Source organism: Coccinella septempunctata, chromosome 5 (genome assembly GCF_907165205.1).
Source record: "Coccinella septempunctata chromosome 5, icCocSept1.1, whole genome shotgun sequence".
Lineage (NCBI taxonomy): Eukaryota > Metazoa > Arthropoda > Insecta > Coleoptera > Coccinellidae > Coccinella > Coccinella septempunctata.
This window is the reverse complement of record NC_058193.1, coordinates 28243347-28263733: the sequence shown is the minus strand read 5'-3', so window position 1 is coordinate 28263733 and position 20387 is coordinate 28243347. Positions and strand designations below refer to the sequence as shown.

Genomic DNA, 20387 nt, shown 5'->3' with positions numbered 1-20387 from the left:
AAACTTTATAGTTAAAACAAGTAAAAATTCAAAGGAATAGAGAAGTCCCGAAACAGGAACATATAACAATTATTGAATAAGAACATTAATCAGACTAACAAAGTAATAAATATGATCAAAAATATCTTTGAAATTATCATATATGTATATACAAATAACAATTAGAAGCTACTCACATTGCCTGTTGGTCTCTATTGTCAATTCGAAAATTAAAAACAACGAGGATGAAATAATAAAAGACATTATATACGGTTGACTAACTTGTACGAAATAAAATACGTCAAAGGAAAATGAACTGGACGGATGACATTCAGTGTTAATCATCTGATAATTATCAAATGAGAAAAACGAAATAATATGTAGGTAAATTCAAGCGAACACGAACAATACAAATCTGTGGATGTTATAAATCTTGTATTCTCTGTATGAGATCAAAATAGGCCGTGTTCATATACGACCACAGCTTTGTATTGTTCGTGTTCGCTTGAGTTTACCTACATATTATTTCGTTTTTCTTATTTGATAATTATCAGATGATTAACACTGAATGTCATCCGGTACTTCATCACTCTTAAATGAAAAACACTGCTTAAAAGAGTCGTAGGTATTTCAATATAAATTCGGGGAGATTGCTCTTGCTGAGGGAACTTGCGGAAGTAGATTGATCCTACACAAAACAAGGAACCACATGGACTGTCGCCAAAGTTCGAAAACGAAAAATAAAAACATTGGCATTCTGGATGTTTCCCAAACAGTAACGATGAAATTGATCAGATAACAATCTTGTTGCTGCTATGTAATTATGGCAATGAAGGAATTTATCATATTTCACTGTAATCTACTGAAATATTACACTAAAACTATTTTTTTTATTATTGAGTGTCGCTTTAGTGAATTAATAATACTATTAATTGTTGAATCTTAAGTATTCTCAATTAGATTTATATTGCTTCCATGCAATTCTTGAAGTAGAGAAAATTAACAAGATAATGAATATCGTCGTTTAATTGCTATTTCAAAATAGCATAGATGATTTGATGATGAGAATAGTAATGTTAGAAGAGATATGAAAAAATAATAGTGTTCTTTTATTCACCTTCATGTTTATTGAGAGTTCACGCAGCAATTCCTTAATATCCTTAGTAGTAATTAGGTACATAATTTTTGATTCGAACATAAAAATGAATAATGCACTAATGACACCCTCTCTGCATTATTATGAACAAACTTCTACCCAGAATAAATGCATTCCTTTTACACAGTTGAATAAATTCCATACAATGGCGCAACTTCCTCCGTGAAGCATTGAGACAGATTATGTCTCACGTCTCGAAGAAACACAATAATTATCGCTTTTATGTGGGAAGATTCCATAGCAGCTACTTTTTTATGTCTCACCTTGGATATATTATATGCTATAAATTCCTCGACTACATCGATCACGAGGATAGTTATAGGTGGGCATTACTTGTGGTTATTCAAATGGACCAAGATGATAAAATCACTTCCTCTAGAAGTCTAGAAGCTAGAATGGAAGCTCATTAAGATGTTATGATGCCGATTTCCACGTGTGGAAAGGTAATAAACGATAATCGATAATAAGAAAAGGCGTCTATAGGGCGGAAGGAGTCATAAAATCGACTGCAGTGGCCTCAGAAGTTGGAGAAAAAGATAGTTTCAAAATATCCTGAAGAAGGATGATGAAGCTAAGACGCTTATTGTTGAAAACAAACAAATTCATAATGGAATGATTTATTACAACTTATCCTTTCTAAATTGCCCCAAATCAGAAACAAAAATCCACACATTTCTCATTCCTTTGGAATGCCTAGGCCATAATCAACTCGGGAAATGATGATTTTTATCATTAAATCTTTGTAGAACATCAGAAACTTCTCAATTATAGACGATGAGTCTTAGAAACGTGTTTAATTTGTGGAATTAAGAGAGGTCGTGATTTCATGAATTTAGGTGAAGGATGATCAATTATTGAAGATGAGAAGGTCGTGGTTTTCTTCTCATAATTGATTGGGTTTTGCAGGCGTTGTTGCAACAGTACGAATCATACCAAAAACATAGTGTCGGAGAAAGCTTTTTTCTTGGGAGTATGCCTGTCTTTTCTTCAAGCTGGAAAAATAAAATACAGGAACACGTAGCCTTTAAAAATACCTGACAGAAAATCTTTTATTGATCCATATAACTTTCTATACCATTTAGGACTTTACCTGGTTCCCTGATTCTAGCCCATCATATAGGTATCTAGTAGGTTATCTTCTCCAAAAGGTTTTGGTGAGATACTGTTGTTACCCCAGCCAGACCTACTTTTCCCTGAAAGAAAAACCTTCATTTGACCAAAATGTATCTCTTCAGCTTTCAGAATCAGTTCGCCAAATCTCAATTGTTTTTATTTTCGATAAAGAAACTTTTTATACTGAAATATTTTCTGAATTTGTACAGTAGTTTCCGTTGGTTTTGTTTCTTTCAACTGTCCGATATGAGTTGTCAATCTGAATATTATTAAACAATGTGTTTCACTTTCTTATTTTCACATTTAATCTTCAACTCACTCAACAAAGACTTTTAGTTGGGAAGCCCAAGAGTGTCAGATTAATATAAATGGAGATACCTTGGAACCTGTAGAGTACCTCTACCAAAAATTAGACCTGTATATAGGGGGAATTGTCTAGGACAGCCTGTCCTCCAGTGTACCAGATTAAGGATATAGATATGTGGTTAATTACATGTTGAAAAGTATACATTCTCTTAATCTGACAATTTAAGCTTGACAAAAATGTGTGTGAGGGCGCCAAACTTGCAAAAAAAAACGTCACGTGTACATTCTCGAGCACGTTGTGTTTTTTTCTTATTTTAAAGATAATGGTTCAAGAATAATGGGAAACATTGAAGAAAAAATATAATTTGACAGTTTCAGCAAGCCGAAATAATAAAAATTGGCCATAATGCTCACGAAAATCTGTTTTTTCTAATTATCGCCTCTCCTGGGCTTCAAATTGTTTTCACATTCATTATAAAAGTTGTAGAGCATAAGTAACATCTTCTACAAATTTTGTCTGAAACAGTTTTTTCTACATTGAACTTTGCCTTTCGCATGTGTGGCTAAGCTCCTCACTCTTATCGCCCTCTAACTCGAAAACGGTTGGGAGTATGTAAAATTACTTCAGGAAAAAGTTGTAAAGAATTATATAATCTACAACTTTCATAATGAATACAGAAACGATTAGATGTACAGGAAGGGAGAAATTTCGAAAAAATTCCTTGTTATCAACTCCAAACTGCCAGATTAAGAAAACCCCCCTGATTAGTGTCAGATTTCAAAGGTTCTTGCGTCACCTCCGAATTGTCAGCATCTTGGAAAGTAGCTTCCTTTGGGTCCAATTAACAAATCCTCTAAAAATCTGACACGCCGGAATTTTTTTTTTACCATTTTCAACTCTTCTGTACGGCCAGCCCCACCACGCAAACTGTCCGATTAACATGAATTTATTATCAGAGACACGAAGGGCATGTACAGTATCTTAATCTGACACGCTCTAGTATGTACACCTGACGATTTTTTTTTACATCTTTGAGGACCTGCAGACGCTTTCCCCACCGCTGAAAGTGCATACATCATAGAACCTTTTTTTAATTCTACCATCTAACCTTCAAAATCTACTAGGTCTCCACGACGCTCGAGTAAATCCCGATTCAGCATCGTCGGCTCCCCAACTATCCAAGAGAGTTGAAAACTCTACCATCGGCACTGCTAATATCAGCGTGTTTCAACTGTATAACACTCACTCATTTTTGACTTGTTTCAATTGTTCAGTTGTTTGGATTGTCCAATGAAAACACAGTGAGCTACCTTGGAAACAAAATTTTAATTAGACATCATCTGACCTTGTTATTTTTCAACTGGGTATAACAGATGAAGAAACGTTCCAGATATTGAATAATTGCTATAGGTTCATGATCTTTAAAAGTGTTTTCTTTATTTATAGAAAATTCTTCTCGTCGTTTTCCAAAAATTTGCCGCCTGGTTTGGCCTAGAGGTTAATGTGACACTGCGAAGTTGGCTGCTTTTACTATTTCTACACTCCTCAAATTGCACGATGAAGTCGACCGAAAAATCCCCAGAAAAATACACCCGTGATTAAAAAATTCCACCACTGACTCACGCACATTTTGTTTTCAACAATCCACAATCCCACTTCCCACAGCATACTTTTTTTTTAGTGAATTCACATCGGTCCATCTCCGTACCTGACCGACCTATGACTCACTCACTCTTTTTTTTTTTCATTCATCAAGATTCGACGACCGACCGTTCGGCTGGTGAGATCCGGGTGATTCCGCGGATCCCTAGGTGGATTCCCGGAATTCCAGTGATTCACGGCCAGGTCAGCTGACGTGAATCATTCATTGATAACGAGAAGATTATGTGTGTGTAGTATGACTTAACGAATTGAGCGTGACACCGTGACGTTCGCGAACACGGGGTATTACGTAATTATTCTGATTCCCGACGGATCGTCGAATGGAAAAACGGAAACGGAGAGCAGCGGTGTTCTTATTTTTAGAAGCGTGAATCAGAAGAGCCGAGTCCGTTTGGGTTATTCGGATTTCGGTTACGGAATGTAAACAGTAAACAATTTTGAAAATTGATCGATCACAATATGACATCTTTGTCCTTCTTTTCCTCATTTAGAGAACGGGATCAATTCGCGAAAACGACGAAAAATATGCGCTGGAAGAAATTTTTTGCCGGTCGTAAAATAAAACTGAAAAAAATCATATTTTAATAACAAAAAAAAACTTCAGGTATCGTAGATTCGGATGACTTGGGACGATTGTAGAATTCAACTTGTCCTATTTTCAAATGGTGACCTATTTTCATCTGAAAAAGAGGTTCGAATATGCTTAATAACCCAGACTATTGATTAGGATATATGCCATGCCTCAGAATTCGGATATAAATTTTGAAAAAAATGAAATATACTTGTCCCAAGTCACCCACCTACTTGGGAGGCTTGCGACACAAGTTAAAATCTATTGATTTCTCAACTCACAAATAAAATAGGTGACTTGAGACGGCGTATAGTTTTGAAAAATTATAATTCGTGATTATATAGTTCGGTAAGGAAATTAAATGATAGACCCCTATTACAACGAAAGTAAATATATTACAACTCAAATGTAAAAAAAAAAACTGAACAAAACAAGGGAACTTTGATTTCTTTCATTCTTTGGGGACTTCTTTGTGGAAATAACGTAAATAATAAAATCCTTCGAAAAATCGGCATATTTCCTGCTGCCAATGCGCCGCTAGTATCTATTCGGCATTGTCCCAAGTCACCCTATGAAACAACAAAATAAATGAATGAGATCCGTGTTGCCGTTTGATTTGTAAACAACCTTGTTTCATAACATATCTAATACCCCTATATCCCACGTATCCAGACAAAAAAATTACACATGCACAAAGTGAAACACATGTACAGGACACTAGAAAGTATAAGGGCCATAAAAAACACGCTTTTACTCTCCTGAATTCGTTAATTTTTCCTGTCAATTCAGACGCTCTGGTCATGGCAAACTCAACAGGAATCAATTGTTAAACTAACCGAAAAAAAACTACACAATCTTATAAGTTGGTCCCTTCACTCATAAATGGTAAGAAACAAAGAAATCTGCGAGGGAGGTAATTGTCCCAAGTTACAGGACTGTCCTAAGTCACCCGAATCTACCGATAATAGTAATTTAAACCAAAAATCAAAAATAATTTTCAGTGCATTCACTTAAACGTAAGAAAGCATGGCTCTCTTGACCTATATTTTTATAGCTACTGCTAATTCCACTTCAGAATACTTTGCTTTGAAGACAGCAGGATAACCAATGTTGTGCACTAACACAAATTTGTCCAGTGACCTGGTACAACTAATCAGATAGACTTGGAAGTATTGAACCATTCATGGTACAGCAATATGTTTATGTTTTGTTTTGTTTTTCTTATGCCCGAGTTACGTTCGACAGTACTTGTCGAACTACTAGGGGTTGTAGCTCAGCCATCTTGAATATTTTATACAAACAATTCTTTGCGAAATGACTTAGCGCACCTCCCCTCCCCTTTGAAAATACGCTGTATTTAAAATTTGCAGTTAGGGCGATGATATTTCATAGAGTTCTCAAGATTTCATAACGTTTGTTGATATTAACCAAGTGTTAATACGTGCTTGAACAATATTCGTTAAAAAACTATGATGTAAGACGCATTTTTCATCAGTTATAAATGACGTAGATAAGGGTCACCTTCATTTTCATATTTATTCATTCCATGCCAGTCAGAAGCCTTTGCAATTGGAACATTATTTTGGATTTATTTGAAAATGTTAAAATTTGTTATAGTAGGTTATCTGCACTTTTCTTCTACGAACGGGTTTGTACGCCAGCCAGAAATCGTACTTCCAGCGAAGAGGAACTGAAAAGGATAAGTGAAAAGAAACACTCTAGTTTCTGCTCCCAACGGGTTTGCACGCCGGCCAGAAAATCGTACTACCAGCGGTGGTAGACCTAGGTAGGAAAGGGGGTTGAAACCTAGGTTTCCAGTTAAAAGTCGGAGTGATGTCTTATCTCTGGATTCAGTGTACGGATTTTATCTCTAGCGGTTGCTGTGGCACTCTGCGGGCAGTGAAAATCACGGGGTGGCATAAATCAAAATCCCAGCTACAAGCCTATCTTTACACGTAGGTACTTCAGACCGAAGTAAGCTACAACAAACACTCAAACTCAAAGAGAAAAAGGAAAATCTCGAACTACCACTTATAACAGCCTCGGTACTCAATACAGAGTTCATATTTAATGAAAACGGCGTGAACAGAATAATACAGAATGAATACTAACGACAGAATTACCCAGAATCGCTACTAAATACAGAATAATCGACCAGTAGGGGGACATCTACTTTTGTACCCACTGGTGGGGTGTGGAAACGGTATGTCGCTCATGTGCCGAAAATCGTTTTTCAGAACTGAAAAAAGGGATAAAAACTATCCGGAATGTTTACGGTTTCCAACGATGTCGGAATCCTGAATTGAAATTGAAAGCATATTAATTAAAACTAGAACGGAACAAAAGATTTTCGAATTACTCTGTGGGTGAGCATTACAACGCTTTCTGTCGAATATTTCACTGAGGGAAAAAAAGCACCCTAATCTCAAAGTGAATAATTAATAGGAAGAAAGATTGTATTTCTTCCGCTTGTTTAGGTTTGTCGATGTCTCAATAATTATCCCCAATGTTTTTGCTTGTCATTTGCATTGTTGGATAAATCAAATCATTATCAAAGCCTTACGACGAGGTTCAGATCTACGGTCCTCTGTATTCTCGATGATCTCTTACTATATAGCTTAGAGCATAAATAATTCCTTCTCCATTTTAAAATAAATATATTCAGTGTTTACATGAGCAACGAAGCAATCTATCCTCACGAAGAATGTATTTACTGAATCGTCACCTTTTCAACACGTGTTCGTTGTCCACAATCGGATTATTCTTGCCAATATATGTATATCCCCATCACAACCATCTAGTTACAAAAACCGCGGACACATCTTTCAATATAATAAGAGACATTTAAATTGCACTCAAGTTGGGGTAACAAATTTCGAGGCGCATTCGCCATTTTGCAACCGAACGATGTTTCTGAAATCGTAGCGATTTTAAGGGGATCTATGGAAGTTCGATGCAACCAGGCTCCAGATTAGGTTAGGTGGCTGCTTTAAAGCTGCAAAAGGCAATGAAACAATAAGATACATTTCTTCAAAACACGGAAAACATCATGAATCGTGGGAATATGCAATGCAGTGAATACGAGTTGAATTCTCAAGTTCATTCGTGGCATTTCGTAGAAAAAGTAGTTGTCCCACCAGGTTGACACCGTGCGAACCTATTAAATCCCAGCCAATCTCCAGAGAATAGCTCACACAAATGAATCATCCTCAATAAATCTCCACAAGACAAGTCGACAAACAACCATGTCGATGATACGGACATTTCCCACCATAACTCTCGCGAAAAGAGAGACCACTCGAATTTTACGACGTGCGTGACATTCGTGACGTAAAACCCATTAACCCGTCCTGTCCATTGTTGCCTTGATTTTGAACAGGCGCGACCCGACTCTATCGTTTCTGACGTTCGCACGAAATTCTTCCGATATCTGCTAGAGTCCAACCTATTTTGATCGGGATCGTTATCGGCGACAAGTTTCGCCGTAACAGTATGCAGTGGCCGACTTGATTATGTTCGCTCTTCGCCGTTCGATTCAATCAACGTGGGTGCTCGCTGGCCACGGCCTTGTATAAACACAACACTTGATTGTCTGATTCCAGTCAGTCATGGCACGCTCGTTCGGTACATAATCAATGTGGACGGGGCCCAGTAAAACGGCTGTTTCCATGTTAATACGCAAAGTTAGGCACAGATCCAAACTGAAACGTGCTTCTGATTAAAGGTTCATAGAGTTCGTACATGTGCGATCTGTACCGGATGCCGAGGTTCAGAGGAAAGCTAGAAATGATCAGCGAGGTGAGTGCACACACTTGTAATAGGCTACTTCCGATATCGAACTCCTGGCAACTATCATTGTTATTAGAATACGATTTTGCATTGTCGCAAACAACGTAGACAAAACGCCGAGCCAAAGCTTCAAATTCATCTGGTTCCTTAAAAACCGCCGAAAGATATTATGCAATCAGTCGATCATGTTTGGCATCTATCCAACGAATGGACAGATGTTTCCTAGATAGGAAGCGTGAGTAGGTCTCTGACTTGTACATATATTTTAACAGAAGATTTTTGAGGACAAAGGAAACAATTTTTTCCCCCGCCATTTCTTCCGATTCGGCCTAGATAGAAAGATTTAGGCATTTTACGTTTTCATAATGAGCTATGCCACCTGAGCAGGCACTAAATTTTAACCTTCTAAATAAGCTTCTACATATACGGAATATATTGTCAATTGTCAATATTTCTTCTTGCTCTACAAACCAGACCTCCACAGCTTTTATTACCTCCTCTATGGAAGAAAATTTACGACCTTTTAAACTTTTTTTCAGTTGAGGAAAGAGATGATAGTCGGATGTAACAAATCTAGTGAATAAGGGGGGTGTTCTAGTAATTCAAACCCTAAATCACGAAATATTTGCATGGCAACATTAGATTTGTGTGCAAAAACATAAAATCTCTGGATAGCTTTCCGAGGTTTTTCTCTTTAATTTTTTCCCGTAGAGTGGTCAGTAATGTTGAATAGTAATCTCCGGTTATTGTTCTACCCTTATCCAAAAAATCACTCATGATTATTCGATGGCAATCTCAAAAAACTGAAGCAAGAACTTTTCCAGCAGATTTTTTGACACGAAACTTCTTAGGTCTTGGAGAACCAGAGTGTCGCCATTCCATCGATTGTTGCTTTGTTTCTGGATCATAGAAATGTATCGAAGTCTCATCCATAGTAACAATTCGCTTGAAAAAGTCTACATCGTTTTTAAATCGAGCACAGATCGAACGCGATGCTTCTACCCTTGCATGCTTTTGGTCAACATTCAAACATTTGGGTATCCATTTTGCAGCAATATTTTTCATGTTCAAATTGACGTGAAATATATGATAAACGCATTCGAATGAAAATTCAGTGCTTCAGATATCCGTTTCAGCCCAATTCGACGGTCTGATAAAATTATGTCATGAACTGCATCGATATTTTCGGGGACTGACACAGAAACTGACCTTCCCAACGCTTGCTGTCCAATTTTTCACGGTCGCATACGAAGGACATTGATCTCCAAGGGTATTAAGCATATCTTCGTAAATCTGCTTACCTCTTAACCCTCATAAATACAGGTACTAGATAATGGCTCGCTACTACAATTTTTCGATTTTCACAATTTCGGTGGACATTTTCTTTCTTTTGATTTATTGCGTAACTCTTGTTTACTTTTTTCCCTCGAACTTCACACTGACACTTTTAATGAGTTATTGTTGGTTGCTATGGTAACGCAATATCGTTTTTATGCATGAGACTGGTCTAGGCTAACTAGATATCAATACACCCTCGTATGTTTTAGAAAAACAAGGATTAACTCACTTCTTCCATTCCATTTCGTCTGGGAAGTAGTATTTATTATAACACAATAAGCTCAACAATAAATGAGTTACCGCAGTTTCTTCGGGGATGAATAGTGAATATTCTTTCCTTGATTCGTATTTCATTTTCGATAATAATAAGGACTTCAGCTTGCAACTACCCATATCAGTTCTATATTCAGTTCCAATATGGAATCATTTATTACCGTTGTTTATTTCACATCGTACAAGAGATACCAGTTTTTTTATTCGTCGAACGGAAAAAAATTTTTTCATTGAAGAACAAATATTCATTCAAGTCATTCACTTTCCGAGGTGAAATTATTTCTTCTATGAATTCCCACATGAGAAAATTCTTCGAATAGTCTCGCCATTGGCTACAATTCGTATCCTTCTCCGTATCGTTCAAGTGTTCTGGCAAAATCCCACATTCTGGTAGTCTTTGCCCCTTTACGCCTTATAAGGATGGCCAGAAAATCCCGTGGTATATACTCCTCTAAACTCTCCTCTCCTCTAAATAGAGTTGCATTCAGCAAAAGTACCAAGTTTTCCAAAAAGATCAAATATTCATCAGTGAGCAAATCACTTTTAGGGGATGGGTGTTCTGAATTTCTTTTATTTTGATGGTATGTATGTATTGGCCATAATGAAAACACTGGTAGACTTGGGAGAATTTTGTGATCGTAGATGATTCATCACATCAATGAAAAACTATATATATGTCTTCTTTTCTTTTTTCTTCTATTAGCATATTCAAGATTTTGGTCAGTACCTACATACCTCATGAGGGTTATGAAAAGGACATCAAAATGCCTTTTCTTCAACGAAACGAGTAGGGACACATTTACGAAGTGACATTATTGATATGAATGGGGATATGACAAATTGGTTTGTATACAGTACCAGATGAACTTGAAAGTATAGTTTTTTGTGTTTCCTATTATTTAGATTGCCGTTGAAATACTATATTTCTTTATTTTCAGAGTATAGCTACCACTTATAATGTTTGTTAATATTTGTGTTTGATAGTCACTAAAATCGTATTATCATAATTCCTTTCTTATTTAGTTCTCTCTTTGTGTCACCTTAATTTGAAGCAATTTGAAGCAGATGATTCATTGAATATTTTAGGTTGATCTGAAATTTTGGAATCGAGCAAAAAACAAAAGCAAAACCTCCCTGAAATTTTGGCACTTGTTGTCTTACAGATCCTGAATTTTCCAAATTGTTCTTCTTCAGACCCTCATTTGATCGATGAATTATGCTCCTAGTTTTTGACTTCCACTTGAAGAAGAAACAATAAAAAATTACCTATTGATGCTTGACTCTCAATTTTCAGAATTCCCAAATTTTCAGACAATTCGTTTTTGCGTGAAGAAATTCAATTTTTTCGGAAGAATATTATGTTTATTTTATGTAGACGGAATGTGTGGATGTATGCTTTCCAAAACTTTTTTCTAAATATTAGAAAACATATACCGGATGAAGCTTTTGCGGAAATGATACCAATTTCCATTATGTGCAGCCATGTCATCGTCCCTTTCACAGTACTCAAAATCACTTTTACGACATCTCCTACTTGGCCGTCAATTTCCTGTTCTCTTCCCGAAAGTCGAAATACAATAACCGAAGTCGAGAGCTTTCAAGATCTGTCGTAGCATCATAAAACAATCCTTTTCACTTTTATCTCTGACATTTCGACTTGTCCAAATACGACCATCAGACTGATAAGGTATCTTTACGATACCTCCGGCTTGCAGTGCGGATTTTAAAGTAGAAGTTTGAGCAGGTAAATAGCAGTACCGGTGTGGTTCCAATGACGGAAACATCTCGCTTGCACTTGTTTGACCGAACCTACCAGTGTCAAATTCGAACGGTTTGAAATCGGTATCGGTGGTTGTGCAAAATCTTATGGACTTTGTTTGTAGTTATGCATTCCTGGAGGCATACGGTTAAGGAGACCACAATTGATGGGGATACCTTCCGCAAGAGGAAAAGCGTTTTCATGGTAAATGACCTTTCGGCATCTCGTTATTAATTCATTATCTGATTATAAATAGTGCAGATATTTTTTTATTCATAAATCATTGTTTTGTTACCAAGTAGCGATAAGCTTTTTGATGCTCCATTGTATAAATGGTATCTAAGGTCTGAATTTCCTCAAATACGTGAAATTTCATTGTGGACGTATTTTTATGGATTTTCATATGGATATTATTCAGCGAAAACTTGATTCTGAATGTGGAGATTAAATCAATAGACACTGTCGGAAGCTGTATTTCTATTTCTAGTAAAGTATTTCTAATAGTATTTCTATCGAAATTAATGAAGAAATATGGAATGGGCAATGAAACAACTTTGCATGAACTATCTACATATAATGTGTTCTCTCAATTCCATAGCATACTATACGTAAATTGCCATCCTTCTTCTAGAGTATAAACTACACTCACCCCAGAGATCAATATATCATATTTTCTCTATATTAAATTCCTGTTTATCGACGTGTTTCAAAGAAATATTGACTCATATTAAACGAATTGCTCGAAATCGATAAGAAGCTTATATCAATATTAATGAAATTCCGAGAAATACTGGCATTCTGGCATTTTCCTCCTTGTATTCGGATCATTTCATGTAATAAAACATCTTCCTATACACAGAATGTTTACTGGGAGGCGACAAAGATGGAGTAGGGATTTCTCGTTCGAAAATGTGAAGAAACATGTGGTCAAATCCCCCGCTGGAATATGGGGTGTGAAAAATGATTAAATTGAGATGCCATCTGATATCGTCGGTTAATAGTTTTTCATGTTTCTGAAAAATAGCGAATCATACTGAGCCCAAATAATTACGAAAACATTTAAAAATCCATTTTCTACCCTTTCAACCTGTTCAGCTTGGAAAAGATTGAGTTTAAAGCATAACAAACACTCTAAGGTTCAAGGGAAAGAGGTTTTCAGCTAGATATTAGTAGCTTGGAAGAATAAGGGTGGTTTTGAGTAGTGGAAACCCCTAAAAACATCAGTAAAACAAACAGTAGGCGGATGACCTTATTTTTCTTCGAAATAATAAATTTAATGCATTAACATATTAATTTTATCAAAGGATACGTGAGATAAGTTTCCATTTTGACACCCCATATATCAAAAGGGATAAGGAATCCCCTACTGTATTTTTGCAGCATCTTGAGTAAATACCCTATATACAAGAGTTCAGAATTACGTAAACCATTCGAGCTATATTTATATTTGAAAGATAAGATATAAATTTGAATTGGGGGTTTTTTGTTGAGTGTATGATTAATTGGAGATGTGAGTAAACTCACTCATAAATTTTATGAGACAACCATCTAGAACGTTCTTGGTGCAGCTTGTGATCGAATCACTTAGAAAACCGAAAAGTAATTGCTAATGAAAACTCGCTTAACTACAGCGAAGGAATTCGATAGAAATAGATATCAACCAAATTTGAACAATATCTTGAAACGTAACTTTGTGTAGAGTCAGGGAGAGAAATAAAATCTTATACAATAGATTTCTACCTGTTCTTCGGAGGTTAGAAATGTAGTCAAGCAATAGTTATTTCTACCTGAATATTTTATGAAAAGAATTATTCAAAAGAATTCATATTTTCAGATTCCACGTAACTCAACTATGTGATATTTTCTACATACTTGAAATCGAGCTTGAAACTAATCATTGACCAAAACTTTACGTCGTCAAGATTCTAGCAATTTCAGTTTGTTTCAGCGACGTAAACATGCGGTGCTAGCTGGTGTAAACCTTGACTACCAAAGTCTGTATTGAACTAGATAAAAAGATCAAGAAAAAAATTATTTTCAATTCAATTTTTCTTGTAAACATTGATATGCAAATCAATGTTTTATTATTTTACTAAATACGTAAATAAACCTTTCGACTTTGTTTCATTACCGAATAACAACTGAAGGGTTAGGCAATCACTAACCTCATACATGCAGTTAGTGGCATTGATGTGCTCTTCTGTGCAATATGAAGTGTTGATGAAGTAGCTTTGCACCTTAGTATTATTTACCTATAACATATAGGTCTTATTATCCTACTGTAGCATAATAAAACCAACTGACATGGTTTTTGAAAATGTTCAACTTTATTTATTTTTTGTTATTATTTGAGAGTATTTGATGATTGAGTTTAATTAACAATGAAATTTGGCGATTGGAGCTCATAGTTTTCGTATTCCAAATCATACCTAGCTAGACCTTATTACCAGCACCTACCACACAAATTATTCAGATAGCTCTAGTACAACACGAATGTTAGAGCTATTTCGATGGCATTATAAAAATTCATCCATATGCAGACTAAAACATTCAGTATTTTGTGAATTGGAAGGCTTTGCTAGGTAATTCCGTGTTTTTAAAGATCGTTTCTATGTAACTCGTCTATACATAATATGTATATCACAATCTGACATGTCAGTAATTTTGGGAAAGACGTTTTTCTTGTGGCTTCATGGCTACCTGCGACAATTCAATATTGCTTGATAAAAAAACAAAAGAGGATTATTTTCTGCAGACCCTCCAAACTGCGATGTCGAATTCCACTGCTACATAACAAGGGTAATAAACTAAATGTTACGGAGCCAAAAACAAATTGTTCAGCAGATAAGACACACCGAACGAGCCAAGATAACACCATAAAGATGTGCATGCTCCAATTGTACCAGGCAATAAAATACATAATAACAATCAATGTTTCTTATCTTGCACTGCTGTTAATTACACCGATCTTCGCTAGGCAGATAGCTGTCGTTCCTCAAAAATAAACCAGTTCGGAATGACCTCGGATCACAGAACCGATTCCGACTATTATTAAACTTGTGATGTCACATAGTGTTCCATTCATCAATTACGTATTTCGAAACGTAATGGATTACGCGATGGCGATGTCACATTGTTGAGGATCCTCCAGATTTAACACCATACGTCATTATTTCGTCCGTTACGTCACTTTTTATATTGGAAAGCCCAGGGATGCAGACCATATTATAGAAACATGGATATTTCAGTTGTGAATCATCGATGTCGACTATTGAAAGTTGTCACCAATTTAAACGGATTGTAAAGACACAAAAAACAGATTCTTTCGAAGGATAAGAAGAAGAAGAAGAAGATGAAACCACTTTTGATCTAGGAATGCTATGCTAATAAATGCCCGTCTAAGTTTTGACTAGCTGTTGTAATGTCTGTGGTGGGTCAGGTAAACGGTGTTATTGTTGTGTCATTTCAGACCAGACATGTTCAACGCAATTTTGGTCTAGAAAGGCAGCAGTCCATTCAGTTTGATTCAAGCGCAAAAATTGAATAACCACTTCAATTTTTGAGCAGTGTACTTACGGATACTAGCAACATCATTTCTGTTTCGCAGGCGGTATTCTCATGCATCTTTTTTATGCATTGATGTATCAATATATGGCCGACAAAAACTTGAATGGCTTCAAAAGTACACAAAACTCAACTTATTCGAAGTATCCCTGTATTTGTTCATTAAAATATTGACTTGCATATGAAAGAATGTTGTCTTTACCGATAAGAATTGTTTGTTTTGTGCAAAATAAATCCATAATCCGCCGTGGTGTTGAATTTATGATTTAGGAATTAAGATTCACATTATTTCCCAAGAATTCCAAGAAAGTGCCTTATATGGGTTTACACAACGGTCTCTTTGTGATGGTTTTTGATACATTTCTTTTACTAAATTTCTGACTTCAGCCTATTTTTGAGTTTTTATATTCTTTTCTGAATATAATGCTCTGATTATTGATTTTTCTGAAGAATGAAGAGAAGAAACCAGTGAACTTAAAAAGCTATTTAGATTGAGTTTTCGTAAGAAATTACTGTTATATTTTCCTAGTGTTTTTTCCTAAATAATCTTTGTTTTTACTTCTCAGTTCTCTGATGACTAATACTATACATTGTAAAGGCCCATAAAGGATAAATTCATTATTAAAAGTAAACTGTGAAGCAATAATAAGAATTAATTCAGATGCATATTACCTTCTTGAATGAGACCAAAACCATGGTCAGCATATTCTCTTCTTCGATGGGACTTTCTTCGTCTTCCGCAAGATGTTAAGTTGACTAGTTCGATTCAGACCGTTACTTGTTGATGCATATCAGAGATCAGAGGGTGATATGCATCTGAATAATTCTTCATATAACTATGAGACATCATCCTATTATCAAATCCGCTTCTGGTCAAACAAATGAATCTTGAAACAGAACAGTTCGCAGCTAGTACCTGTTCAGAACAATTCTAATTAAGTGAACAGAGGAAGGTGGGCGTGCTTCGCGACTACTGGAAGCGGATATTGTAGCATGTTGACCACTTGACGATGACTCAAAGTTCGTTCTACAGTCTATGAAGGATGTAGGATGCATCTTGGAATTCATACTGCCGCTCTGAGTTCCGCTAGAGACGGAAATGCTTTGAAATATTATATTTTTTACAAGCCTAATCGCTTCTCCATCAAATTTGTTAATTTCGACGTCATCTTTTTTAAAATATCAACACTTAGGTACTTAATTCCTCGAGTATCAAAATTCGGAAGGTATTTTCCAACTGAAACAACAATGTTCATTTTGCATCTTCGAATTTGGTGGTCTGAAAACTTATTCCAGATAAATTCTAGAAATTCCGTCAATCTTTGGGCAAAATCTATTCTTGAAATACCGAATTATCGATAGATAAAGCTGAGATAAAGAGGATTCCATCAATAAAAACTTTCATCACAGGAATTCCCCGCTACTTATCTTTATGATCTTCAATCGGTTACTTAATAACAGAATAAATATCAAATTCTCGAGTTTTCCATGATTTTAAATCGATATTATATTTCGCACATTGGGAAAATAATAATTCACATAAAGATAATACTTCCCATTATGTTTGAATTCACCGTTGAAGCTGATACATACATGAAAGTTCTTGATAGTGTAACAAAAAATACACTTGCATAATTTCCAAAGACTAACGGCCAATAATTTTGAAATTCCTTCAACCAAGAAGTTTTAAAATTGATTTTGAGACAAACTGCTATCCTTGGGCAAATTCCGCTATATAGAGGGTGCTTCTAAATTGATGCGAAAGATTTTATAAGTTGGTTTTTCAACGAAAACTAAGAAAGGTTATAGTTTCTTTCACTTCGAGTTACCACCATCGACAGTTTTGACAATAAATTGCTGATAAAGTGCATAAATGTGGGTAGGTATATTGACTGATGTCAAGAACAATGAAGTCAAAAATAATGTCATAATCACACTAATATTTAATGTTAAAATTTTTTATAACTGAAATATATAAGTCTGATGACTTATTCAAGGCAGACTTATTTCAGTGATTATTATGGTAACTGCTATGAAAATAAGTAAATCTTAACGTTAAACCTGTCAGTAGTAATAACATTTTTTTTAAAGAACTGAAAATTTGAATTGGTAAAATCAAAACACAAAAAATGGCATATTCAATTCGTCTTCTCGAATCAATTTTCTAATTCGAAAAATTTTAGGGCATCAAAAACTTCAGGTGACATTTGTTGGGTGCTTATTTTTCAACCTCTTCGTGATAACATTTTGGGATGATGAAAAATGTTAAAAAGTCATACTCAGATAACAGTCAAATATCCTTCTTCTGAAAAGTTCTATATATGAGATAAATAAAAATAAAATCAATAAAAACGAAGAAAAGTATCTTTCTCGAACTCGAAACAGCAGTAATTTGATAGGAGAGGACTTAGAATGAACATTAGCCGAAAGATCTTGCCTCTTGAAATATCTTGCATTAATTTACTCTTGATTGGCCTTCAATCGGCCAATTTGTTTAATAATTTTGTCATATTTTTGACTGGTTGAATGACTGATAAGTGTTTCCTTTTTTATTCATTGATTCAATATTATTTTCCGGCATACAATCAGAGTGATATTTTATAGCATTATTCTGGGATATTTTGGACTAGCCGACTGGCCCACAAGCGCTCTCTGCATGAATACTATGTTTCCAATATTATTTTTCTGCATATCTCCAGAGTGCTACTCATCGCACGAGTCTGCCTCATGCTTGGGTTCAAATCTCGCCTATTTCATAACTTTTTTCTTACAAATCTGTCGGTCCACCGGACTGAAATGAACCAACTCCTGTAGGCGAAGAGTGTCCCTCTCGAAGGGCAATTACCACAACGAACTGAGCGCCGTAATAAAACCCACAAAACATAAAAACCGACAAACGGATATCCGCCTCCAGATTCGCAGCCAACCGTTGAAGAATTCAGAATTAACGCCATCAATTGATACGGAACAGGATTCTTCAATTATCATCAACGCTCCATGGAATCTGCCTGAAATATTTCCTCACTTTTATTCATTGAAGGCTCCGTGAGAGTGAGATAACTAATAAAGCAATTAGATTGCGTAAGTTAAATTACGCTGGGAAGATAATCGAATCTTTATTTTCTTACGAGCTCTTTGAGCTTTTCACAATACATGCATCTCCATTCATCAATATTTATTATACCTACGTGATATATTGGAGATGCCTCTCTTGATGGATTTTCAAAAGGGCAAAGGAATCTAGTAGTTTCCATTCGAAGTAAGAAGATGTAAAAAGTAAAACGAAAAATTTTGAAAAATTGTTTGTTTCTCACCGAAATTCCATTTCTGCTCTCAAATGGACACGATTATCCTCATAGAAAAACAATTATGAAATATTATTCCATACTATTCTACTGAAGAGTTTGTTATCGTTCAGTAAATATGGCTGGTTTCTTCTTGAAGAAAATCCATAATTGAAAAATTATCTGTAGACGAATTTACAAGATTTTCACTGCAATTTCCTACACAAGCTTACCTTCATCTACCTGAGAATGTTAAAAGTTAAAAATCAGGAAATTTGGTTTAATAAATTTATCATTATTAAATGACGCTGAATTTCAAACCATTAAAAAAATGGTTCCCTCGATTCAATAATCATCTTTTAGGTTCACTTCAGTGCGAAAAAAGATTGCATATTTCATTTTTTATATTCATCTCGAATTCCCAAATGTACCTGATTTACTGAACAATTTGATTTTTTACAGATGGCTGACTCTATTGATAATACAAATGGAAATAACACCCATTCCACCATGATGAACATCAAACCAGTTAGAACTTGTGCATCCCAGGTAAAAGCTTTTCTATTACATTATTTGCACCTTTTCATAGAAGTATAGAAACATCTACATCAAATTTTTGCATATTTTGAATTGATGTAATATCTTGATTAAAATACAATTCAAATCTACGATAGTCACATGTAGAAAAAAAGATAATAATTCAAAGTTGAAAAGATTTCTCCAGCTACTACTTCACATCTTAGAACTATGTACCAATATTGCACTGATATATTTATAAAATTTGAATGAAACCGAAGCTGCATTTGAAATAATGCATTGAAAAAAACACAGTACGTAGCCTCGTGAGATTCAACTTCAGAAAAATAAATAAAGGGGAATTATTTCTATTGTGGTACTTTTTCTTAGGCCACAGGTCGAACAAAAGTGAACATTTTCAACCTTCTACGCATTCGCCTACACAATCTGTCGGGCGATACGGATATTTACACAATTGGAGCTTGTATATGAATGAGAACCCATTCATAAAACTAGCGAAATGCTCCAGTTTCGAATTATCAGACGGGTATTATAGAATATTTTGTCTCTGGTGCCGTAGGCGATAAAACAATCGAGGTGTCGACATAGCCTATAGATTATAAAAATTAATCAATTTGATCCCGAGTGAGTGTAATGTAAATAACTGGAAGTAGTGTGTGTATTTTACACTCCAGAATTCAAGGTGCCCTTTGATCTATTCCACACATGGGAGACTGAATGTTTAGAACTGATACTGCTTTTACGTCGAATATATCGAACTTGTTATTCCGATCATGAAAAGGTTCAATCGCATTTTTTTTTCTTCACAGAAATATTGATCATTCAGATACCAAATATTTTTTCAGAAAAATATAAACAGCTAATTCCAATTTCAATGAAGGCTCTCAAATTTTGAAGCTTCTTTTAGTTCTACTCTGAAAATAAAAGAAACTTCAAATCATGGGACAGAATAAAAACAATTTGATGACTTTTTTTCAAAGAATTTGTTCACATCGAATATTCCACAGTAACCACATAAAAAATGTTTCGCCGAAATGCTCGGTTACCTCTCACAT

The 20387-nt window shown here is 35.3% G+C and overlaps 1 protein-coding gene across 7 annotated transcripts in view; it reads left to right on the top strand.

Annotated features, from left to right (window-relative positions):
- Positions 1–20387, top strand: part of LOC123314588 (NAD(+) hydrolase sarm1) — a 78434-nt gene that overhangs the window by 38074 nt on the left and 19973 nt on the right. For 5 of the 7 annotated variants that reach the window (XM_044899954.1, XM_044899955.1, XM_044899951.1 and 2 more), the window contains exon 2: positions 19258–19344. In XM_044899954.1, the coding sequence (XP_044755889.1) occupies positions 19258–19344 (87 nt within the window). Of the gene's footprint in view, positions 1–8432; positions 8587–11969; positions 12152–19257; positions 19345–20387 lie in introns of those variants that run through there. The other 2 variants (XM_044899953.1, XM_044899952.1) reach the window with 2 other exon arrangements.